The sequence below is a fragment of the Anas acuta genome, chromosome 8 (assembly GCF_963932015.1).
Source record: "Anas acuta chromosome 8, bAnaAcu1.1, whole genome shotgun sequence".
Taxonomy (NCBI): domain Eukaryota; kingdom Metazoa; phylum Chordata; class Aves; order Anseriformes; family Anatidae; genus Anas; species Anas acuta.
The window spans coordinates 4,217,710-4,239,377 of NC_088986.1; the positions used below are offsets into that span (position 1 = coordinate 4,217,710).

Consider the following 21,668-nt stretch of genomic DNA (forward strand, 5'->3'; position numbering starts at 1 on the left):
CTGAAATAAATGGTTAAGAACTGTCACACTAGAGGGCTTCAGTAGTACAAAGGGATGGAAAACTGGGGATCTCAGCAAAAATTGAACGATACCTGACTTTGTTCAGTGATTATGCGTGACTGCTGATCATAAAGATCTGTGCTTCCTCCATTCCCTGTAAGAGGACCTTTAGCAAAGCCTCAGGACATGTAGAAAGCCTGGGTGGCCAATCCTTAATAACCACATTCCAGCTTCACCCCTTCATTTGTCAAAGAACCTGTTTTTCACATAATTTGCCAGATGCATCATTTAAGATGTGCTCCTTAGGCCAGAAGTTACAAAGTGTTCGCAACTGGACATTTCCTTGTGGTGGGTCATAGCCAGACCCCACTTCCCACTGTTGTAGAGCTCACTGCTCCCCTCCACAGGCCTGTCAGCAGCCTTCCTGTAGCAGTAAGTACTTTGACACTTCAGATTGCCAAAAACTGCAGGAGATGAGCCCAAGGCACGCCTCACGAGCTCAGAAAGCTGAAGGACAGGCTTGGGACCGCCACACTTTCAGACCCAGGGATGCAGCTGAGAGTGGGTGCAGGCAGGGCCACACACACAGGCCTCAAAACAGTATGGGGAGGACAAAACCAGGGGAAGAAGGGCTGATGAGGGGCTGAGGAGCCCCTGAGGAGCCCCTGAGGAGCTCCCCGGGCCATGGCCGCCTCCCCACAGAGCCCCGGCCGCGCGGCGGCACCGCCACAAAATGGCGGCCGCGGGATCTTGAGGGGTGGGGGGAGGAGCGAGGGGCGCCGCCGCCTGAGGGAACGGGAACGGGACGGGGACGGAAACGGGCGCGGGGCGGTGCTGGGCAGAGCCTGTCCCGTCCTGTCATGTCCTGTCCCGACTTCTCTCCTCCTGTCTTCCTCCCGCCCCGGTCCGGCATCGGCGGCGTCTCTTCCTTCTCCTCCTCCGCCTGCTGGGGTGGTGAGTAGGGAGCCCGGCTGAGGAGGTGTTTCCCGCAGCGGATCCTCAGCACATTTCCCCCTCCTTCCCGACTGCCTCAGAGTACCACGTTCCCTCTCCCCCCCCCGCGCCTCCTCACGTCTGCACGTGTCGCCGTAGTCGCGATAGTCGGGGGGAGCCGCTCACTGAGGGGAGCGGGGCTGGGGCCGGGAGCTGGGGCCTGCCCGGCCGGGAGCCGCTGAGGGGCCGCTGCAGTTGTAGGCCGGGTGAGCCCTGTGCTGAGGAGAAAAATGTTAACGAAATGCTCAATAAGCTCAATAAATCCCGGTTTTCCTCAAGGTGTGCGAACAGCACCTGTGGCAAGGAGCCCAGGGTGGAAAGGGGATTTTTTTTTTCCATGAGGAGCACCTGCAGTCCTTCTGGTCTCTTTGTAATTAAATAGCAAGAATAAGCAAGGATACTTTTTTGCTCTCAGTAATAAAATACAAGGTGCTGGGCTTGTTACAGTTGAAGGCAGGGTCATATGTTAGATCTGCAACAGGGTGCATTGTAACTGTGACTCTGCCTGGGCAAAGAAACAGGAGGTGCTTGCTCAGAAGAAATAAAGTAACATTTCAAGGTTTCCTGTTGGGGTGACTTCCTTAATACCTTTTTTCTTTGTTTCAGATTAACCAACCAAAGAGGTTATGAATATCATCTGTGGTCTGAAGTTGCCGGGCAGGAGCTGTATTTTCTTTCGTTTGACTTCCTTGACCAAGCAGGGGAAGTACAATAAGCTCTACAGGCCTTACACAGGACGTTGCCAAATTCAAGTCAGTTCTATACAAGATAGATGCCGAAGGCTGGATTCGAGTGGAAATAATAGAAACTGTTTTTTGACTGGAAGCTTGACTGACTATTGTAGAAACTTTCTTGGTAAAGGACAGAGGTGTCTTTTGAACGTCCCAAAAACAGAAGTATGGAAGAGTGCACCTCACGGTTCAGGAAGGTTTTGCTTTCAGTCTTCTCCGTTGCAGGGGGAGAAGGTTACGTCCTTCCAAATCAGTTCTGCAGGGCTACGCCCAAGTCATTTCTCTGCTCAGAACATTCAGATCGCCAGTTTTTTTCACACATCACCATCACTTCAAGCTGCACCTGTACCTCTTTTCTGGATTATTGTTAAGCCAGCTCAGAAACTATTTGCTATCATTCTTGGCAGGTAAAATTCTATTTTGCTTACTCTCAGAGTAAGACTCTGTTGTGCAAAGACATGCATATGTTCATCACTCTTTGTAGAGAATGATAGGTGTATTTGTAGTCTCTTCATTTTAATATTTTTGAAAGTTTTGCAGAACTGGGTCCTAGGCTGACAGTTTGCTCAATAAGAAATTGTTTTCCATTATCAGAGGTGTTAGATGTGTCTTTTGATCTTCAAAGCCTCACCTATACAGGTAGAGAGAGGGTAGAATGCCCCAAGACACTAAGGGTGTTCCCCCTTCTCTTCCTGTGGGAGGAAAGAAAGGGAAAGGGAGAGGGTGAGTAGTAGTCAAGTAGATTATAACTTTTCTTAAACTCTCACAAGGTGAGAATGTAATAGTAGAGCAATGGCAGATGCTAACAACCCCCTTTTTAACTGTGTCCTAAGCTGACAGTTGTTTGTGTTTTACAGGAGCATAAGAAATTGGTGGAAGGCACTTCCTCCTAATAAACGGGAACTTTTTAAGGAAAGTGCAAGGAGAAATAAATGGAAGATACTCCTGGGTATCAGTAGCTTAGGAGTTTTGTTTGTCATGTTTTATTTTACTCACTTGGAGGAGACACCCATCACCGGGCGTGCCCGACTGTTGGTGTTTGGAAAAGAGCATTTTAGGCAGCTGTCACAGATGGAGTATGATATGGTAAGATTTTAAAGAAAAGTACTTAAGGCTATAGCTTAAAGTATAGCTTAAGTAAAGGCTACAGCTCTGTTCTCTCACACACTTCTTGACAAGCAGATTCCCTTTTACCTCTTAACAGGAATGAAAATTATGCAGTACTGTGTTGTACTTTGTGCTCAGAACCCTTCAGAGCATCCCCCTAAGTTTCCCCCTCATCTTATTCCTATCCTTTTTAAGAGTTACCTATCAGCAAATCATTCAGGGACGCGTGATGGCTGAAGAACACATCACATGTATGTGACAAACGTTTCTGAAGGTGTTATCGTAATACAGTAAATACAAAAGTCTGACAGAGGCAATAAAAGTATAATAGGTACGTACCTAGATCTGTCCCACTTTCTTTGCTGGTTTGAGCATTCTGTGGCACTTGTTTAAGGTGCTTTTTTGTAAGCTGTCAATTTGTAAGGTATTACTCCCCACCATTGAGAATACACTCAATTCTCTTTTTTTTTTTTTTTCTTTTCTTCCATTTGATCAGTTCCTTCTCCTTTAATTGCTTTCTTTTAGATTGCCCATTGTTCTGATTTCTGTGGCTTTGAGTTCTATGACTTGCTGTTCTAATGTCTCAAAATGAACTCGAGACATTCAGCCATATACAAATGTCACTGTATTCCTGAATTATAGAGAATGTGAAAGAACGTAGCGGAAGCAGTACAAGGACATATTCTGTTACATTTTTGGTATAAGTTTTTCCAACTTAGAAGGTACAAAAGAAATACAGAGATATAAAGAAATTATAAATTCAAATGGGAATTCAGAAAGATATAGAAAGCTGTGCAACATTGTGATGCCAAGCTTAACTGTGTATATTAGGAAAATACCAGCTATATGAGGCTGCATGAGGCAAGTTTATACTATCTTATTTTTGATCTGTGGTTAGTGTACTTCCTTTTAAGTTGATAAATCCTTACGTAGTGAGTCTGAAAGCATGAACTCTGCTATATTGGGTTGGGCTGTATGAAAGAAAAAATGTATTAAAAAATGAGCTTTAAAGAAGTAGTTCATAGCCTCTAAATTAGTTTACCAAGTAATCATTTACTGTGTGTTTGTTCTGTGTGGCAATCGATTAATTCTTTTTTCAGTGGATGGAGGAATTCAAAAATAAAATGCTGCCTGAGACAGATGCGCGCTATCAGGTTGTGAAGAGCGTTGTTGGACATTTATCTGAGAGCAACAAGGATGTCCCACAGGTCTCAGCGCTTGACTGGGTTATCCACGTGGTAGATGAACCAGGAGTAAATGCTTTTGTGCTTCCGGTAAGTTGAACCCAAATAGAAAAATTATTAGTAATATTGGTAGAGTGTTTCATTTATTTACCTTCTACTTAATTTTCACCCCATCTTGTTCACAGAACGGTCAAGTATTTGTTTTCACTGGGTTGCTAAACGCAGTTTCTGATATCCATCAGCTGTCTTTCATTCTGGGACATGAAATAGCTCATGCTGTGCTGCAACACGCAGTAAGTATTTAAGAATTTTAGACAGCTTTCTTTAAATAATTATAATTAATTATAATCAAGATCTTTTCAGTCACTGCCCACCAAAATTTCACTGTGACTCTTTCTAATTAATGAAAATTTGACTTTGAAATGAGAGTATTCTGTTACAGTTCATTCTTATATTCTTATAACTTAACTTATAACTTAGAAGTTAAATTATAAGAAATAAGTTATTACTACATGAATAATAGAACTCCATATAAGAACTGCCAGAAGTCTCCTTTAGTAGTCAGTGTTAGCACAGTGTCTGCCAGTGGTTTTTTTTTATCTTTTTATATGTGCACGGATGGATTATGGCTCATTATTAACAGTCATTTAGAACTTGGTCTGTAGATGTCTCTCCTCCTATAGTGTAGACTTAAAGAACTGGAGGCACTCAGCAACTCAGTTTGTTACTCCTAGATTTGTTACATCTACATAAGTAGATATACTTCAATACCTTCTTCTGAAATGCATGGTGTTTTATTTTAGTGTCACGGTTTTGGAATGCACAACTCCAGAATGCCTGGAGCTTGATTCTGCATTTAGAGATGATTGCCTTCACAAACTTATTTTTTTTTTATGTACTTCATGTGTTGAAATTGGTAGTTCTTTGCCATTTAAGCACTGAAGAATGGATGTAATCATTCTGTTGTGCTTTGAAGGTACAACTATGAAAAAGAGTGTGGTATAGAAATAGGGTTCATACTGTTCTGGATTGAGGTGATTTGCTTGAAAGTGCTGCTTTGCATACAAAATGTCTTCTCTCTGTACATGTAGTTTAAAAATAAAATGCATCCATTACCTATCCACCAGCTGAGAAGACATAACAAGGACCTTTTAAGCATAAACATCCTGATGAAATTACAAAATAATCTGGAAACAGGTAAATATGTTTTGAAGGCAGTGAAAATCCAGAACAGTTTTACTGCAATTTGTAGGATTTTGGATGAGCAACAATGTTCACATTGTAGTTACTTGCAGTTCAGCTAAGCCAAATTAGACTTGCTGAATTTATTATAAATGTTTTTCAGAATAAAAACAGCGTACCTTGTTTGTATGGAACCTGTCACCCACCTGGCATGGAGAAGTGTGGCATGATCTGACTTCTCAGTGCTCAGATCAATTTGTTCTGCGTCAGATAGAAGTCTGAAAAACAGAACTATTTCAATTTCATTCTTCAGGATTTTTTAGTTTCTGAAATTAAAAGAACACAATAGACAAAAAAAAAAAAAAAAGTAGAGCTGCTTACTTTCCCCTTGTTCCATTAGTGTTTCTGTCTAACTGACGTCTGTCTTCTCTCAAGTTAATGTAAACAACAGTCTTCTAGGTCTTTATGGGTTTTTCCTTCCAACTGTTTCATGGCCTTCTTACTAAAGAACTCTATCTGCATACTGCCATCAGCTTTGAATCTTTCCAATTGGGAGACAGGCAAAATATGTTTGTTCCAGCTGTATTTAGGTAGTTGGTGTGGATTCTATATTGAAAGAACCTTGTATCCAGCTGGTTTGGGGTTTTTGTGTTGTTTTTTTCCTGTTTTGTTTTGGTTCAAGCAAAGAAGCTTGTTCCTGTGGCTGCACAGAATAAAAATTAGTGATTTTATAGTGTTTTGAAAGTATATTGTGTTCTTCAAAAGCAAAAAACAGGCGGTAATGAATGAAAACTGAACCATTTTTGTTACCAGGCAGAGAAAGCCAGTCTGGTTCACTTCTTGGATTTCCTATCACTCATCTTTCTCACTATGATTTGGGCCATCTGTCCTCGTGATAGTTTGGCGGTTGTTGGCCAGTGGATTCAGAGTAAGTTGCAGGAGGTAAGGCTGACTATGGAATACTTCACACAACTTATTTGAATACATCTGTTTCTGACATTCATTGCAAACGTGTTGAAATATTTCTTATATTCCTTCTAAAGTTCATGGAAAAACATTTATAGTCTTGGGGAGATAGTACCACTGAACAGTATGTTTGGGGAAAAAAGCAGAGGAGAGATTATAAGCAAAAATAAATATATCAGTATGTTTTTGAAGGAAATATGTTTTTATAAATATACATCTGCTTTAGTTGATATATATTCTCATTTGTCATCTTGAAAAACTTTAGATCTTAAATAATGATTGGATTTAGTTGGATGGGCCCTTAGTACTTGCTTGCCAATTAAGTTAAATGATTGCCTGTTTGAAATGTATCTCACGTTTTAAAGTTTTAAAATGCCATGTTTTTATCTTGAGTAGTTGCTGAAATGTTTCTAAACAAACTAAAATATATGGAAAGAGTATCTTTAAATACATTTTTGTGGATTTCAAGATAAGGAAGTTGTGAGTCTAAATGTTCTTTTAAAGTAGAAACTCTGCTATAATAAAACTTACTGAAATAATCTTTACACACAGCGTACTTCCCATAAAGTAAAATTCAGTAGTTATTGTGGTGCTGTTTTTTCCCTGCTGTCTAGTTTACTGCCTGCTTCTGGACACTTATCCATTTTTTCTCTTTTTTTTTTTTATATAAAATATTCTTTAATTCATAAAACTTGAATCTGGAATGCAGTGATATAGCTCTGGTTTCTTTGACTTCCCTTGATGATTTATCTGATATTTCACCTGGTTCTTCAGAAATTTAAATATAACCAATCTGTTTTGGTAGTTATGCTAATGGGTAGATGCATGGATTGTGAGCATAAATTACCTCTAATGAGCTTGGATATTTCTACCAGCAGCTAAGAAACCAATACGTTGCTGAATGCTAGTCAGCATTTTGAAGAGCTGAATTCGGAAAAAGCAAAGTGTGAATCAATCCTGACACTGCTCATAATTTAGACAGCAAGATTTAGTTCCCTGTCAGCATATTTTCTCCTGGGCTACTGCAGCTGATGTTCTGGCATTGTAGGCTGGAGTTGGGCTTTGGATTCCAAATGGAATTTGGCTTTAAGCCCTTGGCTTTAAGGTCCTACTACTTGGTCTACAGGGAAGATCTATCGTTTCTGAGATGCTGTATGTAATGTCTTGGTTTAAAACAGTGGTTAGACTTACCTTAAATAAAACTAAATGTATCCATATATAATGCTGAACAAATAAGTAATTAATATCATCAAAAATGTATTCCATATACAAAAGATGCTGAATAGGAATTTTTGTTTGCTACTCACCTGTGAGTGCAACGTCTGTTTGGTTCCTCCATTCCACATTTTTCTATTGTGCTTACATGGAAAAAAATCTTTCTACTCATTTCGTCAGGATGCTTCATTTTCTTTTTCCATAGCCATGTTTTACTCTTAAATTTTTTAAAATCCCAGTTTGCCATTATTATTATTATGGCAATGTCTGGCTCTACTCTATGAAGTGGTTGCTTAGGCCACATTGCAGTACTCACTTCTATTTCAGTATTTGCTCTTCTTTTATGACCTCAGGTGCTTTACTTTTTCCTTTACTGACCATGGATTGCTTTCTGTTGTTGACTGTAAGTAATTTCTAGTGATTCTTTGTAGGCTTTTTCACGTGTTAGCTTCAGCCCTGCCTTTTTCTCCAGTGCTAGTGATCTTACTTGCCTTGAGTTTTCTCATAGGATTCATTCATTGTTGTTCTTTAGACATGTGTTTCTGAACTGAAACATGTTTCCTTTGCTGTTAGAGCAGAAATTATTTTATATGGGAACATAAGCCTGGGAATGCTACACATTCAATGAGAATTGTTGTGTGGTATCGCATCAGTCTGTTTAGGCTACTGCTTGTCTCTGACTTGCTAGTAGCTGATGCACAGAGGAAAAGTAAAGCAAACAGCAGCAGATAGAGGGTGATGTTTTCCTTGGATGCATCCTTGCTTCTGTAGCATAGGCTGGTCCTGAATCAGGGATTGCATTAGCAATACAAATACTTGTATTTATTTTTCAGAATACAACCACATTTTGGGTACAGTTTTGGGATAGAGGTAATAATAGATTGGGATAGAGGTAGTATTACCCTGCTGCTTAACTGTAAGCACAAAGCTATGGAAGAGGTAGGAGTTTCAAAGCTGATCTTGTGGCTATCTTCTTGCTGTCCCAAATCTCTGTTGAGATGCTCTATTAAAATCACACATGCATTCACACCACCAGTTTCCTAGCTCTTGAATTTACCTTCTTACTTAAAAGTGCTGTAAAGCTTCCAGAAAGTGGTTGTAATTGAGTAAGTATAAAACAACCTGCTTGTGTAAACATCTATTTCAGTTAATGCTTTATGTTGTCCTCTCACCCATTACCAGTTTCTATTCCTCATTGGGAAGTGCTTAATAATTAAAACAGCAACAACAAAAACTAGATCCAGCTAACTGAGAAATGGTGCCTCAGGAATATGTGACAGACGAGCTGGGGGTGTCTTTGCCTCCAGTAGATTTGGAGCACTTTTCAGGGTTATATTGCGCTTCAAACAATGACTTTATCTTCAGAGGATTTTAAAAACACTTTTGTAATTGCAATGTGCAAGATCTGTACAGAAGTGAAGAGCTTCACTGCTTACTTTTCAATTGTTGTTCTTTCAATGCTTACTGTCTTCACTGCTTACTTTTTTGATATTTTATATCCATGTATTTGGCTTGGATAAAACTGCAGAGGACAAACTCTGATTGGTTCTAAGTTTATTTTTGACCTAGTAAATAAAAAAAAAAAAAAAAAAGCACATTCACTACTTTAGAAAGAAACAAAAAGTTACCGATCCATTTATGTACTCAAAGTATTGGACTGTTTCTTTGGTGCTCTTCATTTCTGTTTTTTACTTCTTTTTTTCTGGAACATGTAAGGAAGATCTGCTTCTTTGACCAAATAAAGAGCTGATGAAACCTTTTTCTTCTTCACTAACCTTGCACATTCCCATTCTTCTGTTTGTATTTCCTAATCTATGCTGAGATCAGGATGCTTTGACACATTGCTTATCTCGGCAGGAGCAGGCTGTTTTAACAAGTCCTGATTTGCCTTTACTCTAATCTGATATAGTAGGGCAAGGCTGCCCAAATGTATGTGAATTATATGTGCCAGAACATCCTGGGTTGTACGAATAAATAACAGTTTGACAAAGCTACCACTGCCTCTTAGTGCCTGTTAATAAATTGTCAGAACATAGACAAAAGGGAGAGTATTTGGTCATATTTATGTCTTCCAGTCTGATTTCTCAAGGGCAATCTGCACCTTGTGGTGAGGGATAATAATCATGGCAAATAAGGGATTTTTTTTTCCATTAAAATGTTTATGGTGGCATTCCATACTGTGGACTGCTTACCATACAAAATAGATTGTGCTGGGTTTAAAGAAGGTAATCATATAAGCCACTGGACTTTTCTTTCTTTTTTTTTTTTTTTTCTCTTTTCATACTGTTGCTACAGCTAAAATCTTAATGCTAATAGAAGCAAAGTGAGAAAATTCCATTTTGTTCATAACCAGCTTGTTTCTTCTGACTCTGAATCTTCTGTACAACCCTGACCAGTAATAGATTTCTGCTTATAATGTTTTAAATCAATTAATTTAAAATTAATGTCGACCCTTTGGCCACTGCAAAACGTGACGATGCTGGCTGATTAGAGGGGCCATGAAAATACGTATAATTTGAATGAATTTCAACTGAATACGGGATCCATGAATTATATATAATGTAATTAAAGATTATATTAAGACAAATTAATACTGATTGCATGCAATGTAAACATGATATATAAACACCATTTGTTCTGAGGAGGCTAGAAAAATGCTTTATTTAAAGCATGGAGTAGAGCTCTGTGCTTTTTTTTGCAGTTTATGTTTGATAGACCATACAGCAGAACGTTGGAGGCTGAAGCTGACAAAGTGGGACTTCAGTTTGCAGCAAAGGTAACTACAGCTGGTTTGTTTTATTAGCAACCAGACAGACACTTTTCACTTTCCATTGTAACCAGAGGGAGTTTCATGCTTCATGCAGAAGTAAATTGTGGTTGCTTTTTTCCTTTTTTAAGAACTGCAGATTAATGAAGTAGTGGGGAAAAAAAAAAAAAACAAAAAACTGTTTATGAGGAAAACCAAAGTCCTTCTAGGTAAATTCTATGTAACAAATTGGAATTTGTAAAATTGTGTGTTATCAATGACACAGTATACTTTCTATATAATTTATTATTACTAGAATAAAAAGCTATGTCTTTACAAAGAGAAGGAAGCCAAATAGTGATCTCTCATATGTACAATGTGTTAAATTGTATCTCGAGATATAAATTGTACTTTGAATTTCTATCTTTCACTTAGCTTCCACTATTGCAAGATTTTTTGAGGAATGTTTTACTATGTTTTCATGCATTTGAAATAATTTTATATATAGCGTTCATTTTCATAACGATACAGTAAAAATTAAGAACTCTGATTTTATGATTGTATTTTATGTGATTTCTCGTAATCATGAAGTATATCAGCACTTCTGGTATTTAAAATTTATTTTAAGTATAGTTGTGAAAGTAAGCTATCTTTGCTAAAATAAGACAAAAATTTGGTAAGAAACTACTCAAAGCTTTTTCCATAATTCATAATTCACCTTTTTTTTTGTTCCTGTGAGTTTTCATTCTAAATTCATCAAAATTAAATAGCAATCAGTTCTAGCTAGGTGCAATAGAAATAAATAATTCTTAAGTGTTAGATATGTATGAGAGCAGCACCATCTAGCGTTAATATTTCATAAGGAGAATTTCCGTTTTCTTATTACCTATTAATATTTCTTCAATGCAGACTTTTTAAAATGAACTTTAGTTCTGGGACTGAAACTGCATTTATAGTTTAAAGTCATCTAGAGGACTAATGCAGTCCATGGAAAAACATAATTGCTGTGTGGGTAACTCACTGCTTTGTAATAACAATGAAGTTGTAGGGGCATATCAGAGAGAAACAAGCAAAGTGCCTTCTCAGCATTTCTCTGCTTGTGCAGATATAATTTTGTAATAATACCTTCAAGAAATAAAATTCGAAGGACAAAGCACCACTAATACAGTTCTGGGGAGGGGAGTCTTCCCATATGAGCACTCGTCTTTTTCTCTTAAAGAAATTAAAACCAATATAAGAAATCTTGTTCTTTTTTCCTTCTACTTAAAGTATAAAGAAGATTGTGGGTGATACACAAGTACCATTCTTAATGTTCCACAACTTTCTATACTTAAATTGGTACTTCTACAGAGAGATATAGGAGAGTCATAGTTCTCTGCAATAATTACTTTTACCTGTTGTGGATTACAAAAAAAAAATCACCCTTTTAAAAGGCAGTGTAATCACATGCAGAGAAGCCTTTGCAGCTTGTTTTCAGATATGTTTAAGTGTGAATAATTATCACTGCTTACTTTTGACTCTTACCTTTAAATTTACTTAAATCTGTGGAGATGATTAACTTGTCCTTATGCTATATTGTGTCTAGCAAATACAACATGGAACAAGCAGCTGAGTGTTTTTTTTTTAAAAGAACAAGCACATGGCAGCAATTGTGAATCCTATTATTCCTTCTCCAGAATTACCTAATTCAGGTGCAGTTTTTAGTAAAGATCAGTGGAATTAGAACGTGTATCATATTACCTTAAAAGCAGTGGTGAATACATCTATTTTCTGCTTTCAGGCTTGTGTGGATGTAAGAGCAAGCAGTGTATTTTGGCAGCAAATGGAATTAGCAGAAGCCATTCAAGGGCAGCCCAAGTTACCAGAGTGGCTCTCCACGCACCCTTCACATGAGAACAGAGCTGAGCACTTGGACCGCCTTATTCCAGAGGTGAGCAGTTGAAGGAATTAGAGCTTTTTCTCTGAGGAAGGTTGCCTGAATTAGTTTGGCATTAATCCATGAGCAGCTGTCGTTGCATCATGCTTACCTTTCCTTTTACCTATACAGAAATTTTCTGTCATAAGACTCTCAACTTTCCTGATAATTCTATTAAAAAGGAAACATTAGACTAGCACAGCTAAAATGCAGTTAATTCCAGTGGCTTGTTTCCTGTTTTCCAATCAGATTGTAATACTTCTGCTTTTTAAAGGCATTTCAAGTATAAATGTGAATGAATGAGACCCGTGTCACTCTCTTTTCCCTTTTATGCTGTTCTGGAAGCCAGATTTTAAGTTGCATCCTTAAACTGTCTCTAAACTGTCTTCTCTTTCATTGCTTTAGTAACTAGCCCAAGACTGTCAACTAGAGAATGCTCCCTACTATCCCGTCTCTCCCACTGCTGTGGAATTGAACACACCTTGTATAACGATGCCTCAGAAGAATGTCAGATCCCCAGTAGATTTCTCAGTAGCCCTAGTTACGATAGCTCTCTGTAGATTTTGCAGCCTGCTTTTTTTCTTCAGATCTCTCTATTTGTTCCATCACATTAGGGAGAACATTTTACCCCACTCTAAGGAAATTGAGATAATTCACGTGATTGCCCATCTATCTGCAGTCTGTTCTGTTATTTCTTTTGGATTGCCCCTCAGAAGAATGCCATATAGATAGCTACCTGGGGATTCTCTTAATTGGGTGTATTATATACTGGTGGATTAAGCAAAAATTTCTGCTGTTAGCCAAGTGCTAGTTCCCTTATTTGAGAACTGTTCCAAGTTTAGTAGTCTTAGTTTACTGTTTCTTTAAGCAGATTTTTTTTCTTTACTACATTAAAATAACATGATTTTTTTGCCTACTTGTTTATTAGATTTCTTTTTAAGTTGCTATTTATTAGAGCACTTCACAACAGCATAGTTTTGCAAGCAAGGTAAAACAAATTTCTTTTCTTATAACAAATTGGCAATTTCTTCTTCCTGTTTTTTTTTTCCCTTTTACATTCCCAGTCACTTACCATCTTTCTCAGTTCTAAGCTGCAAAGACAGTTGAAGATTTATTGGCAGAGAGAGTGCTAAAATGTTGAGGTGTTTACTGATTTTAAAGGAGGAAAAGAGGAGGATTTTCACGAATCCTTTGAGAATGAATGCAGTAAATATTCTAAGTGAGAGCATAAATCAAAACAGAGATAAGAGGTAGGAGGTTGGAGAATGGCTAGACTGAATATTTTAAATTAATACACACAAATTCTGTACTTTGCAAAAACAGGCTGTGAGAATATTCTGATGAGTAATATTTTCAGAGCAGCTGAATAGAAAATGATACGCATTTCTGGAGCCTTTGTTTTAGTTAGATTGAACGAAGTGTTCAGAATCCTTTATTTTTAATACAATTATTGACTGGCTTATAACATAGAAATAAATACCTTCTTGTTTTTTACTCCAGGACTGAGCAAATAAGTTAAATAAATTAGCAACTGTATAGTCGTAGCAGACATAGTATTATTTTTGTCTTATCTCTTGCAGTTTAGCAGGTGGAGTAACCTTTCATCTTTTTATCACTGCTCTCACTTACAAGAGCCGTGGAGGCTAGGAAACTTTCTTCCAAAGTATGACAGAGACAGATGTTTTCATTTGCCTTCTACCTTGCAAATTTTTTGGAGTAGGTTTAGAAAGCAGGGGCTGAAGGCTTCTTTTTAACAAAGATTGACAGATAAGTGAGGCTGATACTGGAAAAAATGGAAAAAAATTAAAGAAGTTATGTAGATGTGTTGTTGGAGGCTTCTTGTCTGAAGTGTTTTCTCTCCTTTGACTGAGAGTTGCCTCCTTGAATCTGAATTTCAGGCGTTTGAAGGGAATCCCAGGGCTTTGCTGTTCAATGTCAGCAACTTTTTATGTCATCACTCACATACTTAAAGCATTTTAGAACCGTATGTTTACCATATATTAATGGCCATTAGATGTTCAGAGCCCAAGAGAAGCTAGATAGCTAAAAGAGTCTTTTTATCTCTCTATGAAGAAACTACTACTTAGATTCAGCATCAGATCCATCATAAGCAAGGAACAAAGGCTGGAATCCTAAAGAAAAAAAATCTGCTGGCTTTTGCATTTTTGCATTTTGGTTTTGAAATTGCCCTTTCTCTAAATAGACCAGTTTGTAGTAAAGATACAGATATAAATGTTGTGTTTCATATACTGGTGTTTTTGAAGCTGTGATGTTTTTTAGGACAAGATAATACCTATTATTAGTCCAGCTAGCATAGCTAGGAAAAATATGTGAGAAGTTTTTGGTCTTCTCAGGATGTGAAGATGTTTTTCTACAGACTTCTGATCAAGCTCACAATAAGCTCTGATGATATAAAATGAAAAATTTTTGTTCAGGTAATGAAATAGCTTGTCTCATTGAGACAACTTAACAGTCTCAGGAAATGTAAATTAAAGCAGCAATATCACACGGATTCTCTTTTCACATAATTAAAAGACAGGGAGCAATCAAATGAGTTTTAAAGATCTTGCATCTGCATTTCTGAACAAGTTGCAAGCTACAGCTAAACTGAGGAATTAATAAATAGAGAACTATAAACAATTGCAAAGTAGCACTCTCCTGGAAAGGAAATAGAGAAAATGAAAAATATTTGTCATGTTTTTAAAGGATTTCCCCCTCTGCCTGGAACAATTTGGATTGTACACGAGGAGAACAGAATATGCCAGCCAAATGATAACCCTGTTAAATGGGAGACTGTAATCTCCTAGAATTCCTACACGGAAGGTGGTGAAATACTCAAAGGCCCTACACATTTTGTTTTTTTCAGAAAAAGAAATCTTAAAATGATTCTGTAGTACAGTAGCTTATCATTGTTGTGGAGAGGAAAATCATGGAATTATAGAGCCAGAGAGCATCTGAAGGATCTGCTGGTTCATCTCTAAACCTTTTCTTATAATGTTCTCTGACTCACTACAGCTTGTCTACCTTTTTCCTTGTAAGTTGTCCAAACTGAACACTGTACATCAGCTGAAGCCTCAGCAAGACTGAATAAAGCAGAAGGTTATCTACTCAGCCTTTGCCTGTGACACAAAAATTCATCTTGACATGACATTTGCTTTTTTGGCATCATGTTGTTCGCTCAGATCCCATTTTTGATTTACTCTAACACCTGTTTCCAACACTTCCTTGTGGAAATACCATACTGAAATCATTTCCAGAGTCAGTTACTAAGTTGGGACATGTCATTTCTATTGCATCTCTTTTGCCTGCTAGGCTAATTAACTGTCAAAAAAAAAAAAAAATTAAAAAAAGTAAATCAATGTATTTTGGCAAGATTTGTACATGTTGGCTGTTCATCGTTTTTTGTATTGCTTGGGTAGTTATTTACTTTATTCCTCTCTCAGGTGTCTATTGGGGTATTGAAGATACATTTATTTTGCTTTCTTTTTTTTTTCTCCTGCTTTTCAAAAAGGGGATGGTATATTTGCCCTTTGCTAATGATGTGAAGATTACCTGAGATAGTTCTAGTACTAGAGCATATTAGTATAAGTCCTACCAGTGCAAGTATTTGTAGGAAAATAACAAAAAAATACTGACCTATGTTTCTATCTTCTCTATAAATTTAAATATTTTGTCACAATTTTCCTTTCCTGTGCCCACAGAATCACTGGAAGATATGAAGTGTTAGCATTACATATCAGTTGCTTTTTTTTCTCTATCAAGTAACAAATCCATCCATCCACATCATCTTTGTACTGCTACTTCATTTGCAGAACCTGTTGTTGCCTTCTATGCCTGCTAATTGTAATTCAGTTTGCAACTCAGCTTTTCTGATTTATTTATTTATTTTGCTGCATGCTTGTGCTATTCCTTAGTTTTTGTCAGAGTTGCAAGGCCAGACCAGAATTCAGCTCTGCTGAGGTAATTACAGTTTATACAAAGAGAATTTTAACCCTTGGCCTTGTTTGTGGACTTAAGAGGGTGACTTTTATCCTGAGAGGTAGAATTCGCTCCAAAAGATTATAAGGGGTCGAGATGCAGTTAGCCTGCTTACCTGTGACAGTGGTGAAAGATGAGCACTGAGAGAGAAAAAATACTTTTTTTTCTCCTTCATTTGTCTTGCTGTTAGGTTTTATTTGAAAGCATCAGGGTGAGGCAGGCCTCCCTAGTTCTTACGCCTTCCTTCCTCTCAGTACGTTGCAGGAGATGACTGCAATTATATTGATAAGAAAAACAGCTTCACCTCTGCTACTTACAAGCAGTAATTTTGATATTTTATTTGATGTCTTCTGAGCCAGTAAGCATTTAGGTGGTCTGTATTCTGAACAGCAATATTTCTTTCTTAAAGTTAATCTGAAAAGAATAGCATTACGGTGCTCTTAATTTCCAGGTGCCTCTGTGTACTCACTCCAGCTAGTTAACCTTGTCTCGGTTCTGTCCATTGTCTTTATTTAGAACATTCTTCAGTGTACAGATGATGAAACGTTTTCTTATTGAAATTGATATGCATTTGCTTCATTAAGAATGCTTTTACTTGTCCTTTTACCCAAACTGACAGAAATCAATTTACTTGAGCAATATTAAATTATCAGATTTGAAGTTGCTGGTGATTTTGAAAGTACAGTGTGGCTGATCATGGTTGGCTGTTTTATCTCTCAGGAAAATATACTGTAAGCTCTTCAGCCAGTTATTGGCACATTAATGATGCTACAGCATTGGTAGCACAAAAGAGAAGTGCAGTAGTCAACAGAGCCAGGGAAAGAACACCTGAATAAGGTTGAATATTTCACAGCAGGCACAAACATACATGTATACATACATGCAAAGCCTACCTCCACGACAGTGTTTAGTCTTAGATGTATTTAACAGTGAGACCATACATCAACACAGCTTTGCATAACTGCAGTCTCTTTAATGGCATGTGGGTTGATGGTGTTGAATAGATGCCTCCTTCTCTCTTCGACAGCTTTATGTGTAGCAAGAAAACAAAGACACCCACAGGGTGAAAGTGTTAATTCTGAAGTATTGTTTTGGACCTTTGCTGTTGTGACTTCAGTATTTGAGATAAGTGAAACCATGGAAATAAGCCAGGCGCCATATAGGAAGCCTCCCCGTGAGATTTAAAATCGCTAAATTAGTTTAAAAGAGGATTATGTTGCCCTTTCCAGGATACAGCCTAAATCTTTATATTTCCATTTGCCTTGAATAATGCTGCCTGACGCTAATGTAGTCTTGCAGCAGTTTATGTTCTGTAAGAGAACAAGAGAAAACTCTTGGTTTGTCAAAAACTTCACTTTGGAATTTAATTGGTCACTGAGGCAGAAGAGTGTTCAGTGGTATGGTTATACTTGATGACTACATGGACTATCACCTTGTAGAAAAACAAATACTGAGAGCTTTATTCATGTTCTTTAAAAGTTTGACAAGAGGAATATTTGCATGCCTAATCCAGACTTGCATATGCAGTAACTTAAATGTTGCACTTAAACAAGAAACAGCTGGGGAAACTCTTCCTACATTCCTAGAATGCATTTTTTCTTTTTCCAAAACCAGTTGTTGCCTTTAAACTCTCTTTGTTTATAGCCATGTACATGAAACTCTTATTAGTTCACTCTACTAAAGTTCGAGAGAAATATTTTGGTACCTCCTCATACAAAGAAATTATTTAAGAAGCTCAGCTTTTCTATTTTACAATCTGCTGTAGTAAGCTTTTTCCAGTGTCTCCTATGAAAGAGTACCAGATTGTTTCAGAATGATGGGTAAATACTTATACACAGGTGTACTGGAATATTTGATTTGGTATTTCAACCAAATCAAGTGCATATAAAGCAGACTAAAATTTCCCACTCTGTTTTTCAGTGCATCTGTGGAACTGCTATAAAAACCTCTTACTTTCTTCCTCCTCTGTAATCCATGCAGAATGAATGAACAGACACACTTTCTCATAGCTGTCCCTAGAACTGGCAGGAGGCACCTGGCCACAGCTCAGGACAGATATGGTCATCACTTTCCTAGAATATATCGTTATAAAGAAAATGGAATGAACTCTACACGTGAACTTATTTTCCCATGAAAATATTAAAAATAAAGCTGGATGTTACTCTGTCACTAGATTGAGGCTAAGATACAGTGAACCTTGCATAAAAGTGACTATCACTGTGGCCATTGATGAGTGCTAAATATCAAGCTAATTTTTGACTTGTTATTTTACTTGAAAATCTTGAAAAAATAGCTCTCATCGGAAATGTAGAACCCTCTAAAATTCTACATTAAATTTTCTGTGTAATAGATAGAAGCTTGCTTTACTTGGTAAGGCTGTATGAGTGTTCTAGGAGAATCCACGGATACTGGTAGGCCTGTGTAAAACCAGTTGGAAAGTACTGGGTCACACTGGTTTGTGTGCTACCCATTGCCATCTTTAACATAAACTGCCTGTTTGAATGGACTAGGTAAAGTACGTTTGGCTTCATTAAAATGAACACAAGTTAAGCATCCTTTAGAACAGCTGACTTTATCCTGTTTTATACCAATGCTCCACAATGCCTCTGAGAAGATTCATCCAGTGTCATTACCTCCAAGGCAGAATGATCCATTGGCCAGAACACAAAGCTGGAGGAAATGTGTCTGTACTAATGGATTTTGCTTCTCTATGAAATCCTTTGACTCCTTTGTGCCTCTGCTTTCTAATCTGTAAAATGGAAGCTCTGACACTTCTGTTATTTTGTAAGCAGGATTAATTAAAGTTTGTCTCCTAGTGCCAATCTATTAATCCAGATAGATTCTTACATTCTAAAGACATCTGTTTTCTGAGAACACTTGGAAGCTGTGTATTCAAATGTTTCTTGAAGATGAGATCACTTGTGTAACTGGACCTTAACTATACCGATAAACCATCTGGATTTCTCTGCCAAACAGTTAAATGTCTGTTACATTACTGAAGATTTTTCCCTCCTTTTCTTTCCCAGCCAGATGCCTGTATATATAATTACTTCAATAATGAAACATAGCTGATGAAGTATGCAGTCATTTTAATTTACATATGAATGTAAATTAGAAGGTAAAAGTTACTGATGTGCACAAATAGCACATGAAATAGTTTGAGAACTTCATACTTATTTAAGAGGTACCTTTTAGATTATCCGTTCTTTGGGAGACTGCCTGCAAGATAACGTTTTTCATTCTTCATTTTCTTTCCATTGTTTTACCATATTAAAAGATGTGTTTCTTCTCAGGAAATCTTGGTTTCTGTTGAAAAGTTTTTCAGTAACAAGCCTGATTCAATTTTATACTCATTAAGCTTTATATGCAAATGCAGACCTTACTGGAAAGCCAAATCACTGTCTGAAACCTTTTTTTATCTTGTTTAAATGAGCTTGATTTGTTTTCCTATGTATTCACAGGCTCTTAAAATAAGAGAGCGCTGCAATTGTCCATCTCTTTCTGGACCTGATCCTCGCCTTATTTTCAAACTTAACATGCAACATCTCCTGGAATCGTCTAAAGTTCAAGAAACTCAAAATTCTACAGAGCAACCTCTCTCAAAACCAAAACTGGATTTTCCTCACACTCAAAAAGTGGAAGACATGCCAGTAACTTTTGCAGTCAAACCTACAAACCAATGACGATAATTATTCCATTTTATGAAACTCATGGTCTCTGAGGGTCTGTCTTTTAGGGCACATTTGTCTTTGAACCATAAAGAAGATCTAGCCACCTATATTCTGTGTTTCTTTTATGTGATCTCTCACTCAAAGCAATAAGGAGTTATGCCCACACAAGAAGATCATCATGTTGGAGCAGAAAGTTTCTTATTCATCAAGGGTTACTAAAATAAATGACTTCTCAGGGGAAAGATAATCTCGTACAATCCAGTCACACAGTGTAATTTTCAGCTTTATCAGGCTCACCTTGATCAGAGGACAGATGAGCCAGGAGCGTCCCTAAAGCAGAGGAAAAAGTACAATTTTCATCACTTAACTTGTCTGGTTTATCTTGCTGTAATTTGGGTTAGATCTGTTCAGCTTCATTTGAGAAATAATGATGAGAGCTTACCGCCTGTTCCACATATAGAATGTTTAAAAATATTAAGCTGAGATGCAGTAATAGCCCATGGGCTAGATACACCCCCACTTAATTAGGTGGATTTACTGCTGGGATTTTTCTCCTTTCTAAGGCATTTGAGGGTATGGATTAATTCAACATTTTTCTTCAAAGCAACCTGAAAGGGTTGCACAAAGTTCAATTAAAAAAAAAATAAGTTAAATTATTTTCAAGGAAGGCTTTCTTCTAAAAAACATTTTATAAGAACCACAATTTTTAGCCCTAGAATGCTTTGCAAGGATAAGTGTGTTTTAAATTATGAGGGTGCCTTATCAGAGGCCAGTATTACTTTAGAGATACTTGATCTGGATAGATCAGTCTGGATAGAAGTGATTGCTGATGTGGAAGTATATTGGGTAGTAGACAAATACAATTTCTTGACTGCACAGCTTTAGCAGTTGTACCTTATCCAAGAAGGTGACTACTCTGCAGGAAACCACTATCTAATGCTGTGTGTGTAAGGAAAAAAAAAAAAAAGCACAAAACAAAACTCACAACCAAAAAACAACTACACAAGAAGAAGAAAACCCTGCAGCCTTTCCCGAAGCCACACCTTTCTTACTGTGGAGACCAATACGCACAAGATAGGTAAAGCTCTGCCTTCTCTGATGGAGTACCTCGTATAGCCAGCATGTTAATTTTTATTTGCAACTGTCTGAGTTATCGTTGTTTTGCACCTGATGAAACGACTGAATGTTATCTTACAGAAAGACATAGAAAGAGGCAGAAAGATTGAAAACAAAAAAGGGAAATACCTTTCTTTTCTCTGTTCAGATGTATCTGCTGTTCTGCTGTTGTTTCTCCTTTTGTATTGAAACAAAATTTTGTTTCACGTATGGTGGGGTTTTACATGGAGGTGACATTCAAAACATTTTACAGTGTATTGTATTTTGAAACATTCTTTTTTATTCATGGTGGAGGACAGATTATCATATTTATTCAATTTAATCAGAATGCAAGTTTTTCAAGAAAGAAAAAACAACCTATTCATCGCTGTCTGTGAACATAGTTGGATAAAAAGGTTGTGAAACAAGTAATTTCTTTACTGACTTCAGCCAATGAATTGGGGGTCCTTAGAGAAATGCCAGCAACTACCTAACTTACTTCTGTTCAGAGGTAAGTCGATGTGTCTGTAATGTTGAACACTGATGATTCTAGGCCTGATTGTATAGGTCTAGATTGGCAGCATATTGCTTACAAGCTGTTTTTAAATCTTTGCCCAGTCCTACTGGCAAGAGGCAGAAGGTCCAGCCTGGCCATTATTCATCCATCCATTTTTATTCTTAGTGACAGGAGTTTTTGTACCAGACATTCAGTGATGTGTTAAAGCACTTGGACATTGTCACCTGAAGGTAAACAGCAAAATACACCACTTAGATTTCCCTGTGGACCTTATAGTTTATACAGCAACACCACGACCCCAGTGCTGCTGCCTCTTTCTCGCTCCAGTGTCAAAGCTTGTTTCGTTACCCAGGGCTCCTGCATGACAT

General features: G+C 37.5%; 1 protein-coding gene across 4 annotated transcripts; it reads left to right on the top strand.

Annotated features, from left to right (window-relative positions):
* Positions 1-719: 719 nt before the first annotated feature.
* OMA1 (OMA1 zinc metallopeptidase) lies at positions 720-19,795 on the top strand. 4 transcript variants are annotated; one of them, XM_068690340.1, is made up of 9 exons: positions 720-954; positions 1,600-2,131; positions 2,582-2,810; positions 3,932-4,105; positions 4,201-4,308; positions 6,011-6,139; positions 10,080-10,154; positions 11,905-12,054; positions 14,746-19,448. In XM_068690340.1, the coding sequence occupies exons 2-9, from the start codon at positions 1,620-1,622 to the stop codon at positions 14,836-14,838; spliced, it is 1,470 nt and encodes a 489-aa protein (XP_068546441.1). In that variant the 5' UTR covers positions 720-954; positions 1,600-1,619; the 3' UTR covers positions 14,839-19,448. The 4 variants fall into 4 exon arrangements, with proteins under 4 accessions (XP_068546441.1, XP_068546442.1, XP_068546439.1 ...); XM_068690341.1 differs by lacking the exon at positions 14,746-19,448 and adding an exon at positions 12,445-12,464 and having other exon boundaries at positions 723-954; XM_068690338.1 differs by lacking the exon at positions 14,746-19,448 and adding an exon at positions 19,479-19,795 and having other exon boundaries at positions 726-954.
* The last annotated feature ends 1,873 nt before the right edge of the window (positions 19,796-21,668 follow it).